Source organism: Coregonus clupeaformis, chromosome 35 (assembly GCF_020615455.1).
Source record: "Coregonus clupeaformis isolate EN_2021a chromosome 35, ASM2061545v1, whole genome shotgun sequence".
Lineage (NCBI taxonomy): Eukaryota > Metazoa > Chordata > Actinopteri > Salmoniformes > Salmonidae > Coregonus > Coregonus clupeaformis.
This window is the reverse complement of record NC_059226.1, coordinates 6918323-6939239: the sequence shown is the minus strand read 5'-3', so window position 1 is coordinate 6939239 and position 20917 is coordinate 6918323. Positions and strand designations below refer to the sequence as shown.

The window sequence follows — 20917 nt, the reverse complement described above, 5'->3', positions numbered from 1 at the left end:
AGAACAGATATAGCACCTGGTTCTCCTCAGACTTTACTGCCCTTGACCAGCACAAAAACATCCTGTGGCGTACTGCATTAGCATCAAATAGCCCCCGCGATATGTAACTTTTCAGGGAAGTTAGGAACCAATATACACAAGCAGTCAGGAAAGCAAAGGCTAACTTTTTCAAACAGAAATTTGCATCCTGTAGCACTAACTCCAAAAAGTTTTGGGACACTGTAATGTCCATGGAGAATAAGAGCACTTCCTCCCAGCTGCCCACTGGACTGAGGCTAGGAAACATTATCACCACCGATAAATCTACAATAATCGAGAATTTCAACAAGCATTTTGCTACGGCTGGCCATGCTTTCCAGTTGGCTACCACTACCCCGGCCACCAACTCTGCACCCTCCGCTGCAACTTGCCCATGCTGGACCTATGGCAGTCTCTATGGGGGTGCCACAGGGTTCAATTCTTGGGCCGACTCTTTTCTCCGTGTATATCAATGATGTCGCTCTTGCTGCTGGTGACTCTCAGATCCACCTCTACGCAGACGACACCATTTTGTATACATCTGGCCCTTCATTGGACACTGTGTTAACAAACCTCCAAACGAGCTTCAATGCCATACAACACTCCTTCAGTAGCCTCCAACTGCTCTTAAACACTAGTAAAACTAAATGCATGCTCTTCAATCGAACGCTGCTGGCACCCGCCCACCCGACTAGAATCACTACTCTCGACGGGTCTGACCTAGAGTATGTGGACAACTACAAATACCTAGGTGTCTGGTTAGACTGTAAACTATCCTTCCAGACTCACATTAAGAATCTCCAATCCAAAGTTAAATCTAGAATCGGCTTCCTATTTCGCAACAAAGCCTCCTTCACTCATGCTGCCAAACATGCCTTCGTAAAACTGACTATCCTACCGATCCTTGACTTCGGCGATGTCATTTACAAAATAGCCTCCAACACTCTACTCAGCAAATTGGATGTAGTCTATCACAGTGCCATCCGTTTTGTCTCCAAAGCCCCATACACTACCCACCACTGTGACCTGTACGCTCTTAATGGCTGGTCCTCACTACATGTTCGTCGTCAAACCCACTGGCTCCAGGCCATCTATAAATCACTGCTAGGCAAATCCCCTCCTTATCTTAGCTCATTGGTCACCATAGCAGCACCCACCCGTAGTCTGCGCTCCAGCAGGTATATCTCACTGGTCATCCCCAAAGCCAACACCTCCTTTGGCTGCCATTCCTTCCAATTCTCTGCTGCCAATGACTGGAATGAATTGCAAAAATCTCTGAAGCTGGAGACTCATCTCCCTCACTAACTTTAAGCATCAGTTGTCAGAGCAGCTTACCGATCACTGCACCTGTACACAGCCCATCTGAAATTAGCCCACCCAACTACCTCATCCCTATATTGTTATTTATTTTGCTCTTTTGCACCCCAGTATCTCTATTTGCACATAATCTCTTGCACATCTAGCATTCCAGTGTTAATACTAATTGTAATTATTTTGCGCTATAGCCTATTTATTGCCTTACCTCCATAACTTGCTACATTTGCACACACTGTATATATATTTTCTGTTGTGTATATATATTTTTTTGTTGACTTTATGTTTTTTACCCCATATGTAACTCTGTTGTTGTTGTTTTTATCGCACTGCTTTGCTTTATCTTGGCCAGGTCGCAGTTGTAAATGAGAACTTGTTCTCAACTGGCTTACCTGGTTAAATAAAGGTGAAATAAAAATAAATAAAAAATATAGGGTAAACACTGTGTAAAGAATGTGTGCCCACATGACTAAGTTGGTTTGGTTTGGATAAAAGCGAGCTGTGTAAGTGCAAGAGATGGAGTCAAAACTGGAACCTGCAATTCATACATGCGTGCATGCTCTTCCATAGTGTTCAACCTTGACTTTTGCCATGATACGAGCATGGCTCAGAGGTATTTTATTTCTGTATTTCTTCTTTCAATATTTTTGTGAGCAGTGTCAATCAAAGGTGGGGTAAGTGCAATCGAAATGGCAGTGCACCACCAGTCTTCACTTGTCAGTAGGTTGAGGTTTTCCATAACCTGATTCTGGGTAGGCTTGGGTGGTATTCCATATATACCGCATTCTGGGGTATTTAGAAATGGCCACGGGATGGTTTTTCAATACCATCAATACATACTTATTTGTAGCTACTTTTTAAGTAAATGCCTGCAGTCAACTTGAGCAATACGTTAGGAAATAAAGTGCATCGCGTTCTTCATTTCACCTGTCACATTATTTTACATTATGAAGCTTACCGTAGTTCCCCAGAACGGTTGAGCCAGTCACGTGCTTGTTTGTCAACAGCACAACGGGAGAAAGCGGGAGCAGGTGAGTCCAGCTGTGTATTGACGGGTCGCATTTTATATTGAACGTCAACACTGTCTTTTTGCTTCAATAGAGTGATCAGGGGCGTGCAATTAGTTTTTTTTTTCACATTTAAAAAGTAATTGGCTTTAACCTGGAAATATTAGCATAGCCTACACCAGGGTTCTTCAATTCCGGTCCTGGAGGGCCGAAACACTTCCGTTTTTTATTTCTACCTGGTAGTAAATTGCACTCACCTGGTGTCCCAGGTCTGAATTAGCCCCTGATAAGAAGGAGAGGATGAAAAACAGAGGTGTTTCGGCCCTCCAGGACCGGAATTGAAGAACCCTGGCCTACACATTGCATTCATATTTCAGTAGCCTTAATTGCATTGCATGTCCAAGCCATGGACATTGCCTTAGGCTTATAGCCTTAAGATTAGCCTACCATTGCCATTGATATGGCTTGTACAGTGCATTCGGAAAGTATTCAGACCCCTTCACTTTTTCCACATTTTGTTTCGTTACAGCCTTATTCCAAAATGGATTAAATAACACATTTTCCTCATCAATCTACACACAATACCCCATAATGACAAAGTAAAAACAGTTTTTAGAAATGTTTGCAAATTATATAAAAATTTGAAAACCAATACCTTATTTACATTCGTGTTCAGACCCTTTGCTATGAGACTTGAAATTGAGCTCAGGTGCATCCTGTTTCCATTGATCATCTTTGAGATGTTTCTACAACTTGATTGGAGTCCACCTGTGGTAAATTCAATTGATTGGACATGATTGGGAAAGGCACACAACTGTCTATATACAGTAAGGTCCCACAGTTGACAGTGCATGTCAGAGCAAAACCAAGCCATGAGGTCGAAGGAATTGTCCGTAGAGCTCCGAGACAGGATTGTGTCGAGGCACAGATCTGGGGAAGGGTACCAAAAGATTTCTGCAGCATTGAAGGTCCCCAAGAACACAATGGCCTCCATCATTCTTAAATGGAAGAAGTTTGGAACCACCAAGAATCTTCCTAGAGCTGGCTGCCCGGCCAAACTGAGCAATCGGGGGAGAAGGGCCTTGGTCAGGGTGGTGACCAGAGTTCCTCTGTGGAGATGGCAGAACCTTCCAGAAGGACAACCATCTCTGCAGCACTCCACCAATCAGGCCTTTATGGTAGAGTGGCCAGACGGAAGCCACTCCTCAGTAAAAGGCATATGACAGCCCGCTTGGAGTTTGTCAAAAGGCACCTAAAGGACTCTCAGACCATGAGAAACAAGATTTTCTGGTCTGATGAAACCAAGATTGAACTATTTGGCCTGAATGCCAAGTGTCATGTCTGGAGGAAACCAGGCACCATCCCTACGGTGAAGCATGGTGGTGGCAGGGACTGGGAGACTAGTCAGGATTGAGGGAAAGATGAACGGAGCAAAGTACAGAGATCCTTGATGAAAACCTGCTCCAGAGCGCTCAGGACCTAAGACTTGGGGCGAAGGTTCACCTTCCAACAGGACAACGACCCAAAGCACACAGCCAAGACAACGCAGGAGTGGCTTCGGGATAAGTCTCTGAATGTCCTTGAGTGGCCCAGCCAGAGCCTGGACTTGAACCCGATCGAACATCTCTGGAGAGACCTGGAAAATGGCTGTGCAGCAACGCTCCCTATCCAACCTGACAGAGCTTGAGAGGATCTGCAGAGAAGAATGGGAGAAACTCCCCAAATACTGGTGTGCCAAGCTTGTAGCGTCATACCCAAGAAGACTCTAGGCTGTAATCGCTGCCTAAAAAAAGGTGGTGAAATTTCCGTTTTTGCTTTGTCATTATGGGGTATTGTGTGTAGATTGATGAGGGGGAAAAAACGTTTTAATCCATTTTAGAATAAGGCTGTAACGTAACAAAATGTGTAAAAAGTGAAGGGGTCTGAATATTTTCAGAATGTACTGTATGGTGACTTTGACACGTGAATAATTGTAAAGGTAATCAAACAAACAGGCAAATATCAATTGCGGATTCAGCCTCATGGACAGCATTGAATTCCTGCAATTTTACATTTAGGTCCAACTAAGGACAGTAGGTGACGCATTTTAACAAAAAGATAAACAAAAAACAATAAGCAGTGTTTTTTTTAACAGCTTGATGTTTCTAAATAGGCTTCCTACAGTTACTGACATTTCATTCAATGGGCATAGCAGATGATGAGTTAACCAACGGTCTTATTTTAATAAAATAATGGTGATAGGCTACTGATTAGGGTGCTGTGTGCCACGCAACTGCCTTACCGCTAAGAACAGCTTTTGGTCGGTCTTAAATATCCCCGCTTGCGCTGCCTGGCATTTTGGCACACAAAATTGGCACTTTGGCACACGTTTTTAAGGACACACCTCAGATACTGCCACTCCTCCCACCTCAGCGCAATCGAGCTGATGTTACAGGTAAATGCCAACCCTGCTGCAATGGTTGGAAAATGCCAAAGCGGCAGGTATTACAGTACGAAATTGCCATCTAACGTGCATTTCACAATAGCGCTGCCTTAACACTAGCCGAAAATAGTGCACTCAAGTCTGTTGTAGCTAGTAGTAGCGACATAAGTAGACACTGGCTCCAGGTTCTAAACTGGTACATTGTTTGAGTAGGTTTACTACTCCTTGACATTGATTAGCCAATGGTGTGACAGAACAGCACTGCTCATCATTATATTGGGGGCTGCAGGTAGCTTAGCGGTTAGAGAGGTGGACCAGTAGCCGAAAAGTTGCTGTTTCAAACCCCGGGTAGGGCTGGAACAATTATTGGGTAATTGTGTATCTGACAATTAAGGACAATAATCGCGAACCCCAAAAGATTATCATTGCTTTAATACATTCATTTTAGGAGAAGGGAGAATTCAACTTTATATTCAAGCAGATATATAGTTTACCCAATAGCAGTTAATTTTGAAATGAAGTGGGTCAAATTAGTAATCATTTTACGAGCAGAACGGCACAGTCGGGAGGAGAAGCTTAATTTCCAAAAGTTCCAAGCGGGCAAAACCATTTGTTTTTGCGACGAGGGTGTCAACAAAGCGGTGTTGTATTCATGACGTATGTCGTAGCTAATTTTCAAAGATGCATTAAACGCAATTTATTTTGTTTGTAAAAATGACAATTATGACAACTGTGCGATTTGTATAACAATTCATCGTTATTCAAAATTCTAGTATCGTCCCAGCGCCAACACCAGGCCTGGTGTAAAAAGTGGGAATTGAACTGGCACTTAAAGGGCAATTCCGCCACTTTTCAACCTCATTCATAATCTCCAGCACCAAACAAGTGTCTACATATGTGAAAACAGTGCGTTTCTATGATCTGTGGTTAAAAAGATAAGATTGAAAGAATTATGCTTCTCTGTGACATCACAGGTTAGGATTAAAAGTAAAAAACTGATTTTCTAAACCTGCAAGAAGTTTCTAGCCCAAGGGACACTACTTTCTTGCTCTCCACGTCACCGCGAATCTCATAGTGTTTGAAAATCACTGTTGTCATCGGGTAGAACGTTTTAACATTGTATTTTTCTACAAAATGTAGAAATACACTGTTTTCATATTTGTTGAAAAGGAGGTTGAAAAGTGGTGTAGTTGCCATTCAAGGCATTTTACCCCTAAACTGCTGTCCATCCAGGGGCGCTGCTTTGTGCCTTTCAATATGTGTGTATTTGGGGTGGAAGCAGGGGGCTTGTTCTAGGCAGAAGACACGTTTCAGATTCTCAAAAAAATTACCTAAGTATCTACAAAAAAGGATAAAAGTGTATTATCATATTGAAGGCAGAAATGCGTAAATAAGATGTACAAATAAATACATAAATTAGTTGATGAACAGACTCCAGGTTTGACTCTTAGGCCAAGTTTGTTTGTGTAATTATGAAACTCCTCCCATGATTTGATGAATCAATTGAAACTGATGTAGCTATAGTTTCAATTGACCTCTGGTGGACTATAGCTCAACTCCACTTTAGTTGCCACTAAACTTCGGCCCAGTGTTGAGGGAGAAGAAGACATGGCCTCACCTTTTCCTCTTTTCAGAGTGTTTTTTGCTAGATTACACCTGCCTGTCAAGAAAAAATTGGAATGCCAGTTTACTGTAAAAGCAATCGTAAATGTGCTGCCTCAGCCCGGTTGGATTTCCCAACAGCATACTCATGCTGTCTAGTAGAATCAACCAAGCAAGCTTTAAATTGTGCATTAATGTATTTTGCTGAGATTGTATTGAAGCAGTCAAAAATGCTCCTCCAGAAATACAGTAGTGTATATTGATTCTCTATTAAAAAGAACAGTAGCCTAGACCAAAAGTTAAGAGGAAATTATTTCAAATGTGTATTCATCAAATTGAGACGGTCTTTTTTATTATTACATTTTTTTATGCTGTTATTCATGATGTATTGTCTGAAGGAAATACATTGTGTTCTGGTATTATAAAAAACTTAACTCTAGATTTTGTTTTTCTAAATATAATTTCATTCAGATTACCAAATTCATAATATCAGGCAAAAAAGCATTCAGAATGTCACTCTTTCCCATCACGGTTTTGGTACTCGTCTCCACTCCCTTACCTTAGGTCAGACTTTTGCTAGAGGTCTGTTATTTGAGACACTGGCTCCAGGTTCTAAACTGCTACATTAATTTCATCCAGCAAATAATGTGTTAAAAAAAAGCTTGGAAATGTGACAGTGATTTTTCAGTTTCTTGTTTATAACTTGTTTTCCTATTGGACAATAGAGCGGAGCTTTGCCCTAGCAACAAAAGTAGGGTATTTGCATACTCTCTTCTGATTGGGCAACCCGGAGAAAGCACAAGCCAATCACACAGTTTCTTCTTGGTGGTAGGCTATGCTAATTAGGTACTGTTGCTGGGGTTCAGAAGGCTGGTTACTCTGTGTGATTCTGCTGCATTGTGTTGCCTGGTGAGAGACGTTGATAAATGAGTACTTAATGATCTGCAGAATTCCCACTCACTGCAGACAGACTGAGATTTCAAAATAGAACTGAGTAGATTCGATTACTGGGCTATAGGCTTGCTTTCACTGCTCAGTTGAATCAGTCAAATAAAATAACTGATGCAACTGGAATGTCTTTGCTAATGTCATCTATCTTAACTACTACATATTTTTCACCTTATTCCTATTACAATTTTGATTGCCAGATACATGTGTACATGCCATATAATTATTTTTTACATGTTATCAGACCTGAGATTTTACTATATGAGAATGCTTTCAGTAGAAATAATTTGGAAAAGTGTTCAGTCAAAGCACTAATATTATTTTGGAGAACTTGCCAAACCTCAGAAGTCCCTAAAAGTGACCTGTGAATTAATGACAAAATAGGCCAAATGTTTTTAGGTGGCTTTGATCATATTAAAAATGTTGTCTTGTGAAATACAGTGAGTGTACAAAACATTATGAACACCTGCTCTTTCCATGACAGATTGACCAGGTGAATCCAGGTGAAAGCAATGATCCCTTATTGATGTATTTGTATTTATTATGGATCCCCATTAGCTGCTGCCAAGGCAGCAGCTACTCTTCCTGGGGTCCAAACATATTAAAGCACTTACATTACATATAAAACAAAATATAAAACAGTACATCATATGACATTATTACACCACTACCTATCTACAATAGGCATATGCAAACAACTGCATAAACATTGGAGTAATGCAATTTTCTATTTTGGGTTATAATAGGGTAAGACAGTTGTGCTAAGGTCGAGGCGTGGGGCATATATCGTTAATTTAAATGACCAGTACACAAAATAAAGTATCCCAGATTGTGACTGCTAAATATCACTACTTGGAAAATCACACATTTCCTGGATGTGAAGTACGCATTAAGTGTAACGTGAGAAGGGCTTACCAAGAAAAACTTCCAAAAGGACTAATTCGAGGCAGAAAGTAGTTGGAGCACTCAACAAAAAAAGCAGAGATCGATTTCTTTTAGCTCACTTTAATCCATTGTACAGGATGCGAACAGGTGACTGACGTTAATTTTTTTGTTGAGTGCTCCCATTCCTTTTTGCCTCGAATTAGTCCTTTTGGAACTTTTTCTTGGTAAGACCTTCTCATGATTTTTGTTGTTGTTGAGCACCCTTCCTCTCCTTTGTTTGCTGAAGCGTGAAGGCCCACCTGAACTATTAAGTGAAACGTCTATAGACATTTATTTTTGCATATGTGGTTAATTAAGGATTATTGGGGTGGAAAAAATACTATAGGATATTTCCATTGTGGATATGATGAGGTTAGAAACTAAAAAAGTATAGGCTACATATTGAATCGGTAGCCAGTTGTCCATGTAATTGTTGTCCTTGTACTCCTGAGTGGCGCAGTGGTCTAAGGCACTGCATCGCAGTGCTAACTGTGCCACTAGAGATCCTGGTTCGAATCCAGGCTCTGTCGCAGCCGGCCGTGACCGGGAGACTCATGGGCGGCGCACAATTGGCCCAGCGTCGTCCAGGGTAGGGGAGGGAATGGCCGGCAGAGATGTAGCTCAGTTGATAGAGCATGGCGTTTGCAACGCCAGGGTTGTGGGTTCGATTCCTACGGGGGGCCAGTATATATAAAGAAAAATAGGTATTCACTAACTGTAAGTCGCTCTGGATAAGAGCGTCTGCTAAATGACTTAAATGTAAATGTAATAATTCTTTGGGATACATTTATTTTCCTTTTGAGTAGCCTAATTAGTTAATTGAAGGCTAAACACCTAAGAGTTTTTAGATTTTATGGATAGTTTAAGATCTATAGATTTCTAACTAATCATAACAGCCACCAAACTCCTATCACTTCAATCACAGCCCATCATTCATCTGGCATACCATATTGCGCCAGCCCCTCCACAAGTATAGTGGACTCAATCTTAGTTGGTTTCTGGAAGAAATTGTAAAAAGTTCACTAATGTAATATTTAAATGTTTCCAAATCATTCACATGCTGTTGTTTGTTGATCCAGACAGATTTTATGTTCATATTCAGCAGTAGTTCAAAAATGAGTTTGAATTACTGAAGTTCGTGATTACCATGTGTACGAATGTTTGGTGCTGTTTAGGCTACATAATATCTGCATGACTCGCCACCTTCTCATGGTAAATTTGGAGACAATCCGCTGGAAGTTTTGGGAGTATTACAGCGCTTTAGTGTCCGTGCATGTCACACAAAGTGAAATATTTTTGCGATATTACAGTGATGGATCTGTGCTATGATAAGGATTTTAACCTTATCATGAATATCTGTGCATATTAAGCAGGCAAGCAATCACTTGAATAGAAAAATTTTAAGACGCTAGCTGCCTGTTTTTAGGCCACCCCTAATACAGTCATTGATTGTACTCTTCAATTATATAATTTTTAAGGTCCCTCTACACACAAAAAAGTTAACGGTGTGGTTGGGGTTATATGAAGCAATGTTCACACCAAGCACTATTCTGTTGGAAAGCTACTTGATTGCGTAAGGTGTAGTCATTAGTCAGAAAGCATATTGCCTACTTGATAAAAGCATGACCTTTAAATCTGCTTTCACTTTTTGAAACGCTGCTTCGATCTTTCATTTAGAGTATTTTGGCAGTTCTTTAAGTTCCTTGACTACAGCAACGTGGAAACTGAACAGTAATTGCAGCAGCAGCAGCAGGGATTAGAAAAATATAATCCAGAGTGATGCGTTGAAAGATGACGTTACCCAGGGATTTAAGGGAAAGGTGATGTCCGATTGCTGTTTATAGCATCAGACGGCAGCTCGTTGTGCTCGCTTGTTGCCTCTCTCTCGGCTACGCTGTCAAAGCAGCTTTTGGGAATGAGTTGTGTGTGGTGACGCAGCGGTTTTCCAGCCCTCAGTGTGATGAGGTGGTGGAGGGGAAGGGTAGGTAAAAGGCAGGCAGGCCTGAGTTCGGCTGATGCTCCCGTCATAATGCTGAGTCACTAGCCAGCAGACGACTCAGACTGAGAGGGTCCACTCACTGAGAGCCTCCACAGCCCCCCTCCCCCTCATCCCTCTTCTTTGATTTAACGAAGCATGATCAAAGATTACCCCTTCCTCCTCTGGTAACCCTGACTAAAAAAACTGAATGCACAGACCTTTCCACATGGGCCCTAGCTATGTTTCATTTTGCCGTGTAACTGCTAATCATTCCGTTGACTTTTCTCTCCAGCTGTTTGAGACGCCATCTGGAGTGTTAGCGAGAGCAACCTTGTGACAAAAGCATGGCTGTGTGGGCTGTGTACTCTGGGTCCCTCCTGTTTGGGATGAAACCTGATCTGAGGGCGATGGAGCAAAAACTCCAGCGAGCCGCGAGGTGCTGTAGGACACATTAGACTGTCGTCATCATCATGTGCTGCTGCTTTTTTGTGATCTGATTTCATCCTGCATGCCACTGGCCAAGGAGCAACTCTGTGCAACAGGACAGAGAACGTCACAGTTTATCTTTACAAAGCAACTCAGGGCCATTTACTGTGATTTGTAGTTTGTGTGGTATCTGGGTATGTTAGGATTTAATTAAAAAAGCTATCTTCGAGTATTGCTGAGCACACCACATTAGAATATTTCCTAGAATATATAGTTTCCTTCGAAGGTCTCATATGCCATGAGTCCAGACGAGAGTCAGGATGCCGTAAAAGACTAAAACTGTGCCATTATTCATTCACATTTCATTGACATTTTAAATGCAATAGTCAGCTAGCTATTTGAGACTGTCTTTATACTTTTTTGCCCTGGAGCACTTTGCTTCAGCATTTCTTTAAGCAGCTTTCTCTGTAGTTTAGTTACATTTAAGGCCTACTGTACGTCATAATGTTTATAAACAGGTCTATTTTAATCATTTGTAGAAAATCTTGAGTTAGGCTATAGGCTACTGCTGATTTGGGGGGGAATATGATGGTGTGTAGAGGGGCTATTTGAGGGATTAAAGAAGAATTTACTTTTTCAACCCATTTTCATAGCCCATCATGTCTCAACTTATCGAACGGCACTCTTTTCTTTGACATTGTTGTGCTCCTCTTTTGCCCTATGAATAATGTTGCAGCTATTGCTTTGGGGCTTTTGTAATAGTTTCCCCAATCAATTATTCACTTAAAATCTGGTGAACAAGGCATGCTTTTTTATTTCTGGCCATCATGCAGGGATGTGATGAAATATTCTATTAGTGTGCAGGCGTTACATCATGTCCCTGCCATGGTCCTTTTTGTAGTTTTTTTCTTGTCGGTAGGTTTATGGTGATGGGAAATGGGAAGTCGGTTGATGGTAGCCTATGGAATAATCACTGGTAAAAGATTGATGGTAAAATACTTGCTCTAGTATACAAACACTGATTATTCCAACCACAATTACATAATTTTTTATGTTGTAGTATTTATTTAAAGGAACACCGTTGCAAGGGTTCACACTGAGATAACTGAGAATGGGGCCTTGTGAGAACCTATTGAATGTGTGTCGATCAGAAGCTGTCCCTCTCTTTCAGGAGGAGAGACTTCAGCATGCAAACCTTCATCTGTCCGGCTTGCCCCCTCGTTTTCGTTCCACGCTGCTGGGCTTCAGATGGCTGCTCCCATGCCCCATTCGCACCAGCAGTACAGTGAGCGGCACCAGCAGACCACTGACCCGTCTGTGCCGGCTCTGCCCTACAGCGAGCAGGCGCAGCAGTCTATCGCCAGCCAGGTACGCTAGCTACAGCTAGACACAAACACATGCTCATTCACACACATAAGCATGCAGTAATACTCACACACATTGACATAAATACACACACACAAACCAAAAACATTACGCATAGCCTATACCAAAACATCCCCACACATACTCGCACACAGTGGTGCTAACCCCAAGCCCTGTGGCCTGTGCCTGCCTTACACGACACCGCTTGCGGTCTGCCTTTCTGTTCCTGGTAGAGGGCACTTCTCAAAATGTATTCCGACCCTGCGTGAGCGCAGGGGTTATTCTTACTGTACAGGGAACATCACGACCTGCGTGTCCAGGACAGTGGACTAATAATAAAGAGTGTGATTTTCCACTTGATTTTATTACTGACGACAGTTACCAAAATAAGCTGCGGAGTGCTGTCAAACACGCCCATGACCTCTGTACAGTGGCTGCTGGCCACGTGTGTGGGTCTCTGATATCAGGCCCTCATCAAAGCTCAAATTTAGGTCCACACGACTGAGTTCCCTACATGATAGTTTTGTCCTACTGTATATTGCCCCCCCCCCCGTGTCAATCCTCCCACTTGAGTATGGTGAAGAAATTACATCATGAATAGCAACATTTGCCACATAAAAACAGATGCACTTGATGGTAGCTGAAGACGGGTGATCTAATGAATCGTTTTGATGAGATAGAAAAGGTGAGTGTGTCTGTTTGTTTCTGAAAAGGTGATGTTCTCTGTGTTTGGTGCGTCTGTTTTAAGGTGACCCCTGATGTTGTCATGTTACAGAGGCGCATGCCCCAGTGCTTTCGCGACCCGTCCTCGGCTCCCCTGAGGAAGCTCTCTATTGACCTGATCAAAACCTACAAATGTATCAATGAGGTAAGTTCCACCACTCTCCCTCCGCCACACACTGCACCTGTACCTGGAACTCTGATCGCTCAATGCCAGGGGGCATGCGCGCACACACAAAAGGATGGATCACTACTCAGAAATGATGTGATTCATAAAATTCAAATTTTTGTGGGCAACACAACTGGCAGGCCTGAAGAGGGTAGAATCAGGCCTGCACTGAGCCACTTAAATATTTGAATGGAATAGTTACAAGATCCCATGCAATCTCAACTTATACTGCACAGTGGTGGTCAGGGCCTACCTTTTAGCAACCACCTTCCAGGCTCAGTGTGCCACCTACCTGATGGGTAATCTGGTAGCAACACCTTTTGTCGGCAGGTATACTATGCAAAAAAGAAGCGGAGACACCAACAGGGCCAGGGCGACGACTCCAGTCACAAAAAGGAGAGGAAGGTCTTCAACGATGGCTACGATGACGACAACTACGACTACATCGTCAAGAATGGGGAGAAATGGATGGACCGCTACGAGATCGACTCCTTGATAGGCAAAGGCTCATTTGGACAGGTGAGTCACATGATGAAATGTATTGTCAACCACCAGTGGAGCAGTTACCATTTTGCAGAAGCTCACCTGGTATTGTTTCACCCACCACCACACCAGGTCTTTAATGGTCATTAAGATTGTCATATTTTTACATTTCAGTCATTTAGCAGATGCTCTTATCCAGAGCAACTTACAGTTTAGTGAGTGCATACATTTTTCATACTGGCCCCCGTGGGAATCGAACCCACAACCCTGGCGTTGCAAGCGCCATGCTCTACCAACTGAGCTACAGGAGGCCTGTAATTTGTCACATGCTTCGTGAACAACCGGTGTACACTAACAGTGTAATCCTTAATCATATGTTTGATTTAAAAAATGATACGTGAGTGTTTAACCATAGGCTCACACAGTGTGGAGGTATCTGCTGAGTTAGCAGAAGTGTGTGTGTGTGACTGAAGAGGCTTTGATAAATCAGAACCCCATCCCCCTTGTTCAGTGCACGCGTTTCCGTCCGGCTCATTGTGTTTACGATGATTTGTGTTTGGCTTCCCTCTATCTCCAGGTTGTAAAAGCGTATGACCGTGTTGAGCAGGAGTGGGTGGCAATTAAGATCATCAAGAACAAGAAGGCTTTTCTAAATCAAGCCCAGATTGAAGTGCGGCTCCTCGAGCTCATGAACAAACATGACACGGAGATGAAGTACTACATAGGTAAGGCCGGATTCCCCTTCTTTCTATACACCTTTCTCTCTCGCTCTTCTCACTTTCATGCATTATTTATCTCCAGCTAAGAAATCATATTCATTAGGTGGTCTCTATAAGCAGGGCTCTATTCTATCTACTTTTGAAGCACATGTTGTGCCCTAGAAACTAATATGTAACACTGTAAACACATTTGTTTATTATAAAAAGCTAAAATATTGATATGAATACCTGTCATTGAAATAAGTCATTTGTGGAATATTAGGTTTCTACATTGTGTAAAAGCACTTTTCCTATTGAGATGCATTACATTGAAAATTGTACACTGTCTCTTTAAAAACGTCATAGTTGTGATGAATACATGAAAGAGATCTGTCATTCATTCATTCATTGCTTTGATCATTGATCTCCTGAAGAAGCTGTGCTCCAAATGTTTGGATATACTGGTAAAGTTACCAGGTTGTTAGCTAGCTAACCAATGAGGTAACGTGACTAAACAAAGTCTAAACGATGTGCGAGTAGTTTTAGAACAGCCTATGGCATGGTTTATGAATGCAAAATGTGGTCCCGGTGATCTGCTATAGGAAGATAAAAATGCTGCTCCGCTAATATGGGTCAGATCTTTTGACCTGCTTGGGTTAGAAGCAAGCAGTTTTCAGTGTAGTAATACTTTCCGAATGCACTGTACATACACTACCGGTCAAAAGTTTTAGAACAACTACACATTCAAGGGTTTTTCTTTATTTGTACTATTTTCTACATTGTAGAATAATAGTAAAGACATCAAAACTACGAAATAACACATATGGAATCATGTAGTAACCAAAAAAGGGTTATTTTACCAAGAAGGAGTGATGAGTGCTGCATCAGATGACCTGGCCTCCACAATCCCCCGACCTCAACCCAATTGAGATGGTTTGGGATGAGTCGGACGGCAGAGTGAAGGAAAAGCAGCCAACAAGTGATCAGCATATGTGGGAACTCCTTCAAGACTGTTGGAAAATCATTCCAGGTGAAGCTGGTTGAGAGAACGCCAAGAGTGTGCAAAGCTGTCATCAAGGCAAGGGGTGGCTATTTGAAGAATCTCAAATATAAAATATATTTTGATTTGTTTAACACTTTTTTTTGTTTACTACATGATTCCATATGTTTTATTTCATAGTTTTGATGTCTTCACTATTATTCTACAATGTAGAAAATAGTTTAAAAAAAAATAATAATAATAATTGAATGAGTAGGTGTTCTAAAACTTTTGACCGGTAGTATATATACATACACTTGACCTCTGTTCAACTTTGTGATGGAGTCATTACCATAGAAATACCAGAAAGACCCCAAGACATCTCGATGTAAGTGCGCCATCTACCTGATACATATTGGGGCGTTTTTTTGGGGTGAAACCCCATTGAAAATGTGTTTTACTCCAGGATGAGGCTTAATCTGTGTCTGGGAAACAGGCCAATTGACATGCGCTAGTCAATGACAAGAGTATCCAATTGCCATATGTATGTTAACATCACTAGTATACCGTGCAAAACCCACCTCACTCAACACATGCTCATTAGTATAATTTTTTTTCTCTCCTCCTCCCTCGCTCTCTGTCTCTCTCATATCTCCTCTCTCTCTTCCCAGTTCACCTTAAGCGCCACTTCATGTTTCGGAGCCACCTGTGCTTGGTGTTTGAGATGCTCTCCTACAACCTGTACGACCTGCTGCGGAACACCAACTTCCGCGGCGTCTCGCTCAACCTCACACGCAAGTTTGCCCAGCAGATGTGCACGGCTCTATTGTTCCTGGCCACACCCGAGCTCAGCATCATCCACTGTGACCTGAAGCCGGAGAACATCCTATTGTGCAACCCCAAGAGGAGCGCCATCAAGATCGTGGACTTTGGCAGCTCCTGCCAGCTGGGACAGAGGGTGGGTGAATGAGGATGAAGTTGTTTTTCCTTGGTTCATGTGGTGAATTTGAGATCTGACAGGCCACAGATAAAGTATTACACCAAACTGTTGTGACCCACTATGGATTCTGTATTTAATGGATTAATGTATTATTGGATAGATGGATTGGTAGAGTATGATGTGGAAAGAAACTAAACAAATGTTTTTCATTCAGATTTTTGTGGAAAAGGTTGCACATTACATGGCCTACCCTACACAAACTGTAGCAACCAGTTATCCTCTTCTAACCTTGAGGGAACAACCACTGTAGCTAACAAACTTTATTTCTGCTGAAAACCTGCCATCTGTCTTCTTTATAGTTGACCTCCTACAAAAGGAGAACATAAATTCCATGTCCTAACAGCCGTGACCCCTTTCTCTCCCCTTAGATCTACCAGTACATCCAGAGTCGGTTCTACCGCTCCCCGGAGGTGTTGCTGGGCATGCCTTACGACCTGGCCATCGACATGTGGTCCCTGGGCTGCATCCTGGTGGAGATGCACACCGGAGAGCCCCTCTTTAGTGGGGCCAACGAGGTAGGACTCATTGTGCTCATGAGAGAGATGTTCAGTTTTTGCCTTCATGAAGATTGCAGGCATAGGGAGTGAGAACCTTATAATGACCAACAGAGGGAGCTGTGGGGCTTTTGAACTTTTTAGTAGTTTAGTTGTTTTATTGTTGATAAATGTTATGCTATTTCTGTTTCATCTATATTTTTTAACTCTGAGGTACAGGCAATTTAAAACTCTGTTACAGTGCCAAAGAGCATAAGATGATGTTCTCAATTATGGCTTCCTGATTTTTCAGATTGATCAAATGAACAAAATAGTGGAAGTGCTGGGCGTCCCTCCCAATTACATATTGGACCAGGCGCCCAAGGCCAGGAAGTTCTTTGAGAAGATGTCTGACAGTACGTGGGGTGCAAAGAAGACCAAAGATGGCAAAAGGGTAAGTTCAACAAATCGCTCTGATGTCAATTATGTTGTGATGTCATAACGCTCCTTTGTAATAGTGAGTATGTATCTTCCTAAAGTCTCTGCTCTGTGTGTGTGTGCAGTATAAGCCGCCGGGCACTCGGAAGCTGCACAGCATCCTGGGTGTTGAGGCGGGGGGTCCTGGGGGGCGGCGGGCAGGCGAGTCTGGCCACACTGTAGCTGACTACTTGAAGTTCAAGGACCTGATCCTTCGGATGCTGGACTACGACCCCAAGAGCCGCATCCAGCCCTACTATGCCCTGCAGCACAGCTTCTTCAAGAAGACAGCAGATGAGGGGACCAACACGAGCAGCAGTGTGTCCACCAGCCCAGCGCTGGAGCAGTCCCAGTCCTCGGGAACCACCTCCAGCACCTCCTCCAGCTCAGGTAGGGAAAGCACCGCAGCCGCGACGCTGCTTGGAGAAGTGGGTGTTCACTTTAAGCTTTAGCATGATGTTAGACCCGTGTCTCTGTCCAATCCTGGGGGAACCCCAGGGTGTTCACTTTGTTTGTTCTAGCTCAGCACACTGGGAATCCCCCAGGAATGGATTTCAAACCCTGGATCAGACATGATGAAATGATAGCAATGAACTAACAGCTCAGGTACAGTAGTGCAGAGCCTTCAGGCAGAATGGAACTGTCTCAAAAGTTCAACATTAAAATTTAATGTCAACCTGCTTCTGTGGTCTCTTTCCTGCAGGAGGATCGTCTGGCACAAGCACCAGTGGGCGGGCGCGCTCGGACCCCACGCATCAGCACCGGCACAGTGGAGGTCACTTCAGCGCCTCTGTGCAGGTCATGGACTGCGAAAATCTCTGCCCACAGGCAAGTCACACACACAAACACACACACTATTGCTCCTGGCCAACTTAGTCTGTAACCCAGGTTGACAACCTTTACCTCAACTCACATTTGAGCTATATGAGCCCTCTCATAGCCACAGGGGAAGTCTTGGGTTCTCTAGACGTAGGTGTTGTTCTTCAGACCGAGTTAAATGACCTGTTATCAGTCGTTTGAGTTACTAACTAACTGTGTTGCGGTTGTGTGTCAGGCGAGGCAGCCATTCCCTCCCCCCGTGGGCTGGGCTGGTGGCGAAGGGGTGCAGACAGTGACGGTGGAGACCCACCCCGTCCAGGAGACCACCTTCCACGTGCCTCCCCAGGCGCCCAAAGCCATCCACCCTTTGGCCCCCGGCAACAGCTCCTCCACCCACCACCACCATCACCACGGACACCATCACCACGGACACCATCACCCTCATGGACAGCAGGGCCTGCCAGCACGGCCCCGGCCCCGCCTCTATCGCTCCCCCACCAACAGCGCCTCCACGGAGAACTCCATGGAGGTGGTGCACGGCCACCTGTCCATGACCTCCCTGTCTTCCTCCGCCTCCTCCTCCTCCACATCTTCCTCCTCCACCGGGGCCCAGGGCAACCAGGCCTACCAGTTGCGCCCGCTCCCCGCCAACGCAGCCTTGGACTTTGGCAGGAATGGGAGCATGACCATGGGACTGGGTGCCTTCTCCAACCCCAGACAAGAGACTGGAATGGCGGCCCACCCCACCTACCCCATGGGCATGAGACAGGGCATAGACAGGGAGGAGTCACCCATGGCAGGAGTCTGTGTACAGCAGAGTTCTGTCGCCAGTTCATGACTAAACTGAGAATGTTTTTTTTTCTATTTGTATTTTTTAAGGTGGTGTTTTTTTCAACAAAAAAGTGCATAGAGATCAAAAAGCTGCTTAAAATTAGAGGGGATATTATCACTGACCCGCTACCACAGTGCAGAGCCCACCATCTCTCCAACTACTCTTCCCAATGCCACCCTTGGGTTTCTCTATTCACTTTGGTTTTCAAATGGGATTTTTTCGATCTAGCATTTTCAGTGTTCACAGGGAATTACAGATTTTTACTACAAACTGTCTCGCATAGCATACTTCACAACAGTACTGAAACATCCAATCATTTCACATTCACCTCTCACTTGATTGCATGGTTTGCATTATTCCTTGTTATTGTCAGCTGAGAGCTTAGAAGTATGTGGTTAGAAAATGACGTAGACCTTCTTTTGCCAACGGCTATTTAGTAAAGAAATTGCTACAGCACCATAACACTTCCAGCAACTCCTATCCACACATTAGCCTTTTTCCCCCTGTCTTCGGCAAGAATAATTTTCTCTTTTGTACTTTTTGTTCTCATTTGAATTTCTCTGTTCTGTTGTGCAATTCCACCTGTGAGTTGTGAGACCTGTAGAGTTGCAGAGGAATGAAGCATTATGCAGGGAGGGTGCATCTCGCTGGGTTTGTCTGTGTCACTCTTTCTCTGTTTGAGAGTGGTGCCAATGCGAGCTGTGGGCCGGCCGGCGCTCTCTAGCCGGGGTCAGCACGTGTGCAGGTGGGCCGCAGAGAGCTGGGTAGCCCCAGAGCAGTAAAGGGGGGCCCTGACCAGGTCCCTGGAACAGGGCCACACTGAAGAGATCTGCTGAGGAGCAGCAGCCAGGGCCGGTTCTTCCCAAACCTAAAGTACAGATGTCCGGGCAGTAGCAGTTTTTTTAGATAACCCTTTGGCCTTATGATTTTTTAAACTCTGAAATGAGGGGTGGGAGGGTGGGGGAAAGAAGCTGGACATTATTGTTTAAATGAGAAAATATCTTTCCTGTACTTTTAAAGTATGGATTTAAAAAAATCAAAATTCTTAAAAAGAAAAAATAGAAAGAAAATGTGTTTTTGAGAATGCTAATTTAAGAGGCCTTTAACTAAAATGTATGACTTGCGAGGCCCAGTGATTGCTGGGCCTTGTAAGGTCACAGAAGTAGTGTTTTTGCAAGATGGATGGAATTAGCTACGACTGTGTCCCTTCCTGCTTTTTACTTGCTTTTCTTTGCTTTGTTTCTTCAGCATGTGGTTCCTCCAACAGAGCTTCTGCACAAATGTCTTCTGTTCATCTTGAAAATGAAAACATGCAGAATTTTATGTGACAGTTTTTTTTGCCTCACAATTATGCTGTGAATTTTACAAGAATTTATTTTCCCTTTTGATAATTTATTGTACCAAAGCTGTTTTTTATAGCACATAGATGTCTGTAACAAATAATGTAGCAGTTCTGCACTTTGACACAAGGTGTATCAATACCTTTTTTAAATGTCAGTAAAAATGGCTGTATCTATTGCTTTAGCAAAACTGGAACTGTTGTTGAATTCAATACATTTACTGTTAGCTGTATCCTCGACAGAATTGGTTGTAAGGTTGTCAAAAAAAGACAAAAAACAAAAACAAATCTCTCATTGGTATAACTTTTTTTCCGTTATCAAGGACTTGAGGGACAATAGATGCCAACGCTGGTTGCTACTCTGCGGGTTCCGGAGTATCAGTATGGTGGCTATGAGTCGAGGCAAGTCCTCGTACTCATGAGTCGAGAGGAAAAAATGTGAACAACAGTGCATTAATCCTTCAATTTGTGACCTGGGATTCAGAGGCCGTTTCAAACATGCCTATCTATCTGGGTAAAGCTGCCTTAAAATGACTTTCGGCAGTCTTCACGGCAGTGGCTAAAATGGTACCGCTTTTCCCCCCTCAATTTTGAAGCAACCCTATTTGACCTAGCTAGCAGAGGCACTGTACACATCCACATGTTTAGATGGATTTGGAGATGGGGTACTGCTCTAAATTAGCTTAAATTCACGTGTTTGACTGAAGCTCTCACCATGGGTGTTAAATCCAAAAGGAAACTAGTAGGGATGGATGGCGTGAGAAGTGAACCCTGTCTGCTGGAGCGTCATACTCCAGTCTCCTCGTGTGATGCCGGAGGATACGAGAGAACTGGCTAACGTTTTGTTCCAGTTGCAAATGGAAAGGGGCGGCAACAGCTAGAGGAAAGGTGTCCATGAAAACACAGGCTTCAGGTGTTTACTTT

General features: G+C 43.3%; 1 protein-coding gene and 1 non-coding gene across 4 annotated transcripts in view; one reads left to right on the top strand and one right to left on the bottom strand.

Moving 5' to 3' along the window:
• Positions 1–19595, top strand: part of LOC121551393 (dual specificity tyrosine-phosphorylation-regulated kinase 1A) — a 59222-nt gene extending 39627 nt beyond the window's left edge. For 2 of the 3 annotated variants that reach the window (XM_041864021.2, XM_041864019.2), the window contains 10 exons: positions 11811–12007; positions 12753–12872; positions 13224–13412; positions 13954–14101; positions 15725–16011; positions 16422–16568; positions 16840–16980; positions 17090–17393; positions 17707–17831; positions 18058–19595. In XM_041864021.2, coding sequence (XP_041719955.1) covers positions 11888–12007; positions 12753–12872; positions 13224–13412; positions 13954–14101; positions 15725–16011; positions 16422–16568; positions 16840–16980; positions 17090–17393; positions 17707–17831; positions 18058–18660 — 2184 coding nt within the window. In that variant the 5' untranslated portion in view covers positions 11811–11887 and the 3' untranslated portion in view covers positions 18661–19595. The remainder of the gene's footprint in view (positions 1–11810; positions 12008–12752; positions 12873–13223; positions 13413–13953; positions 14102–15724; positions 16012–16421; positions 16569–16839; positions 16981–17089; positions 17394–17706; positions 17832–18057) is intronic. The other variant, XM_041864020.2, reaches the window with a different exon arrangement.
• trnaa-ugc lies at positions 13615–13689 on the bottom strand. Its single transcript has one exon. It is a non-coding gene; the product is annotated as a tRNA-Ala (tRNA).
• Positions 19596–20917: the final 1322 nt, after the last annotated feature.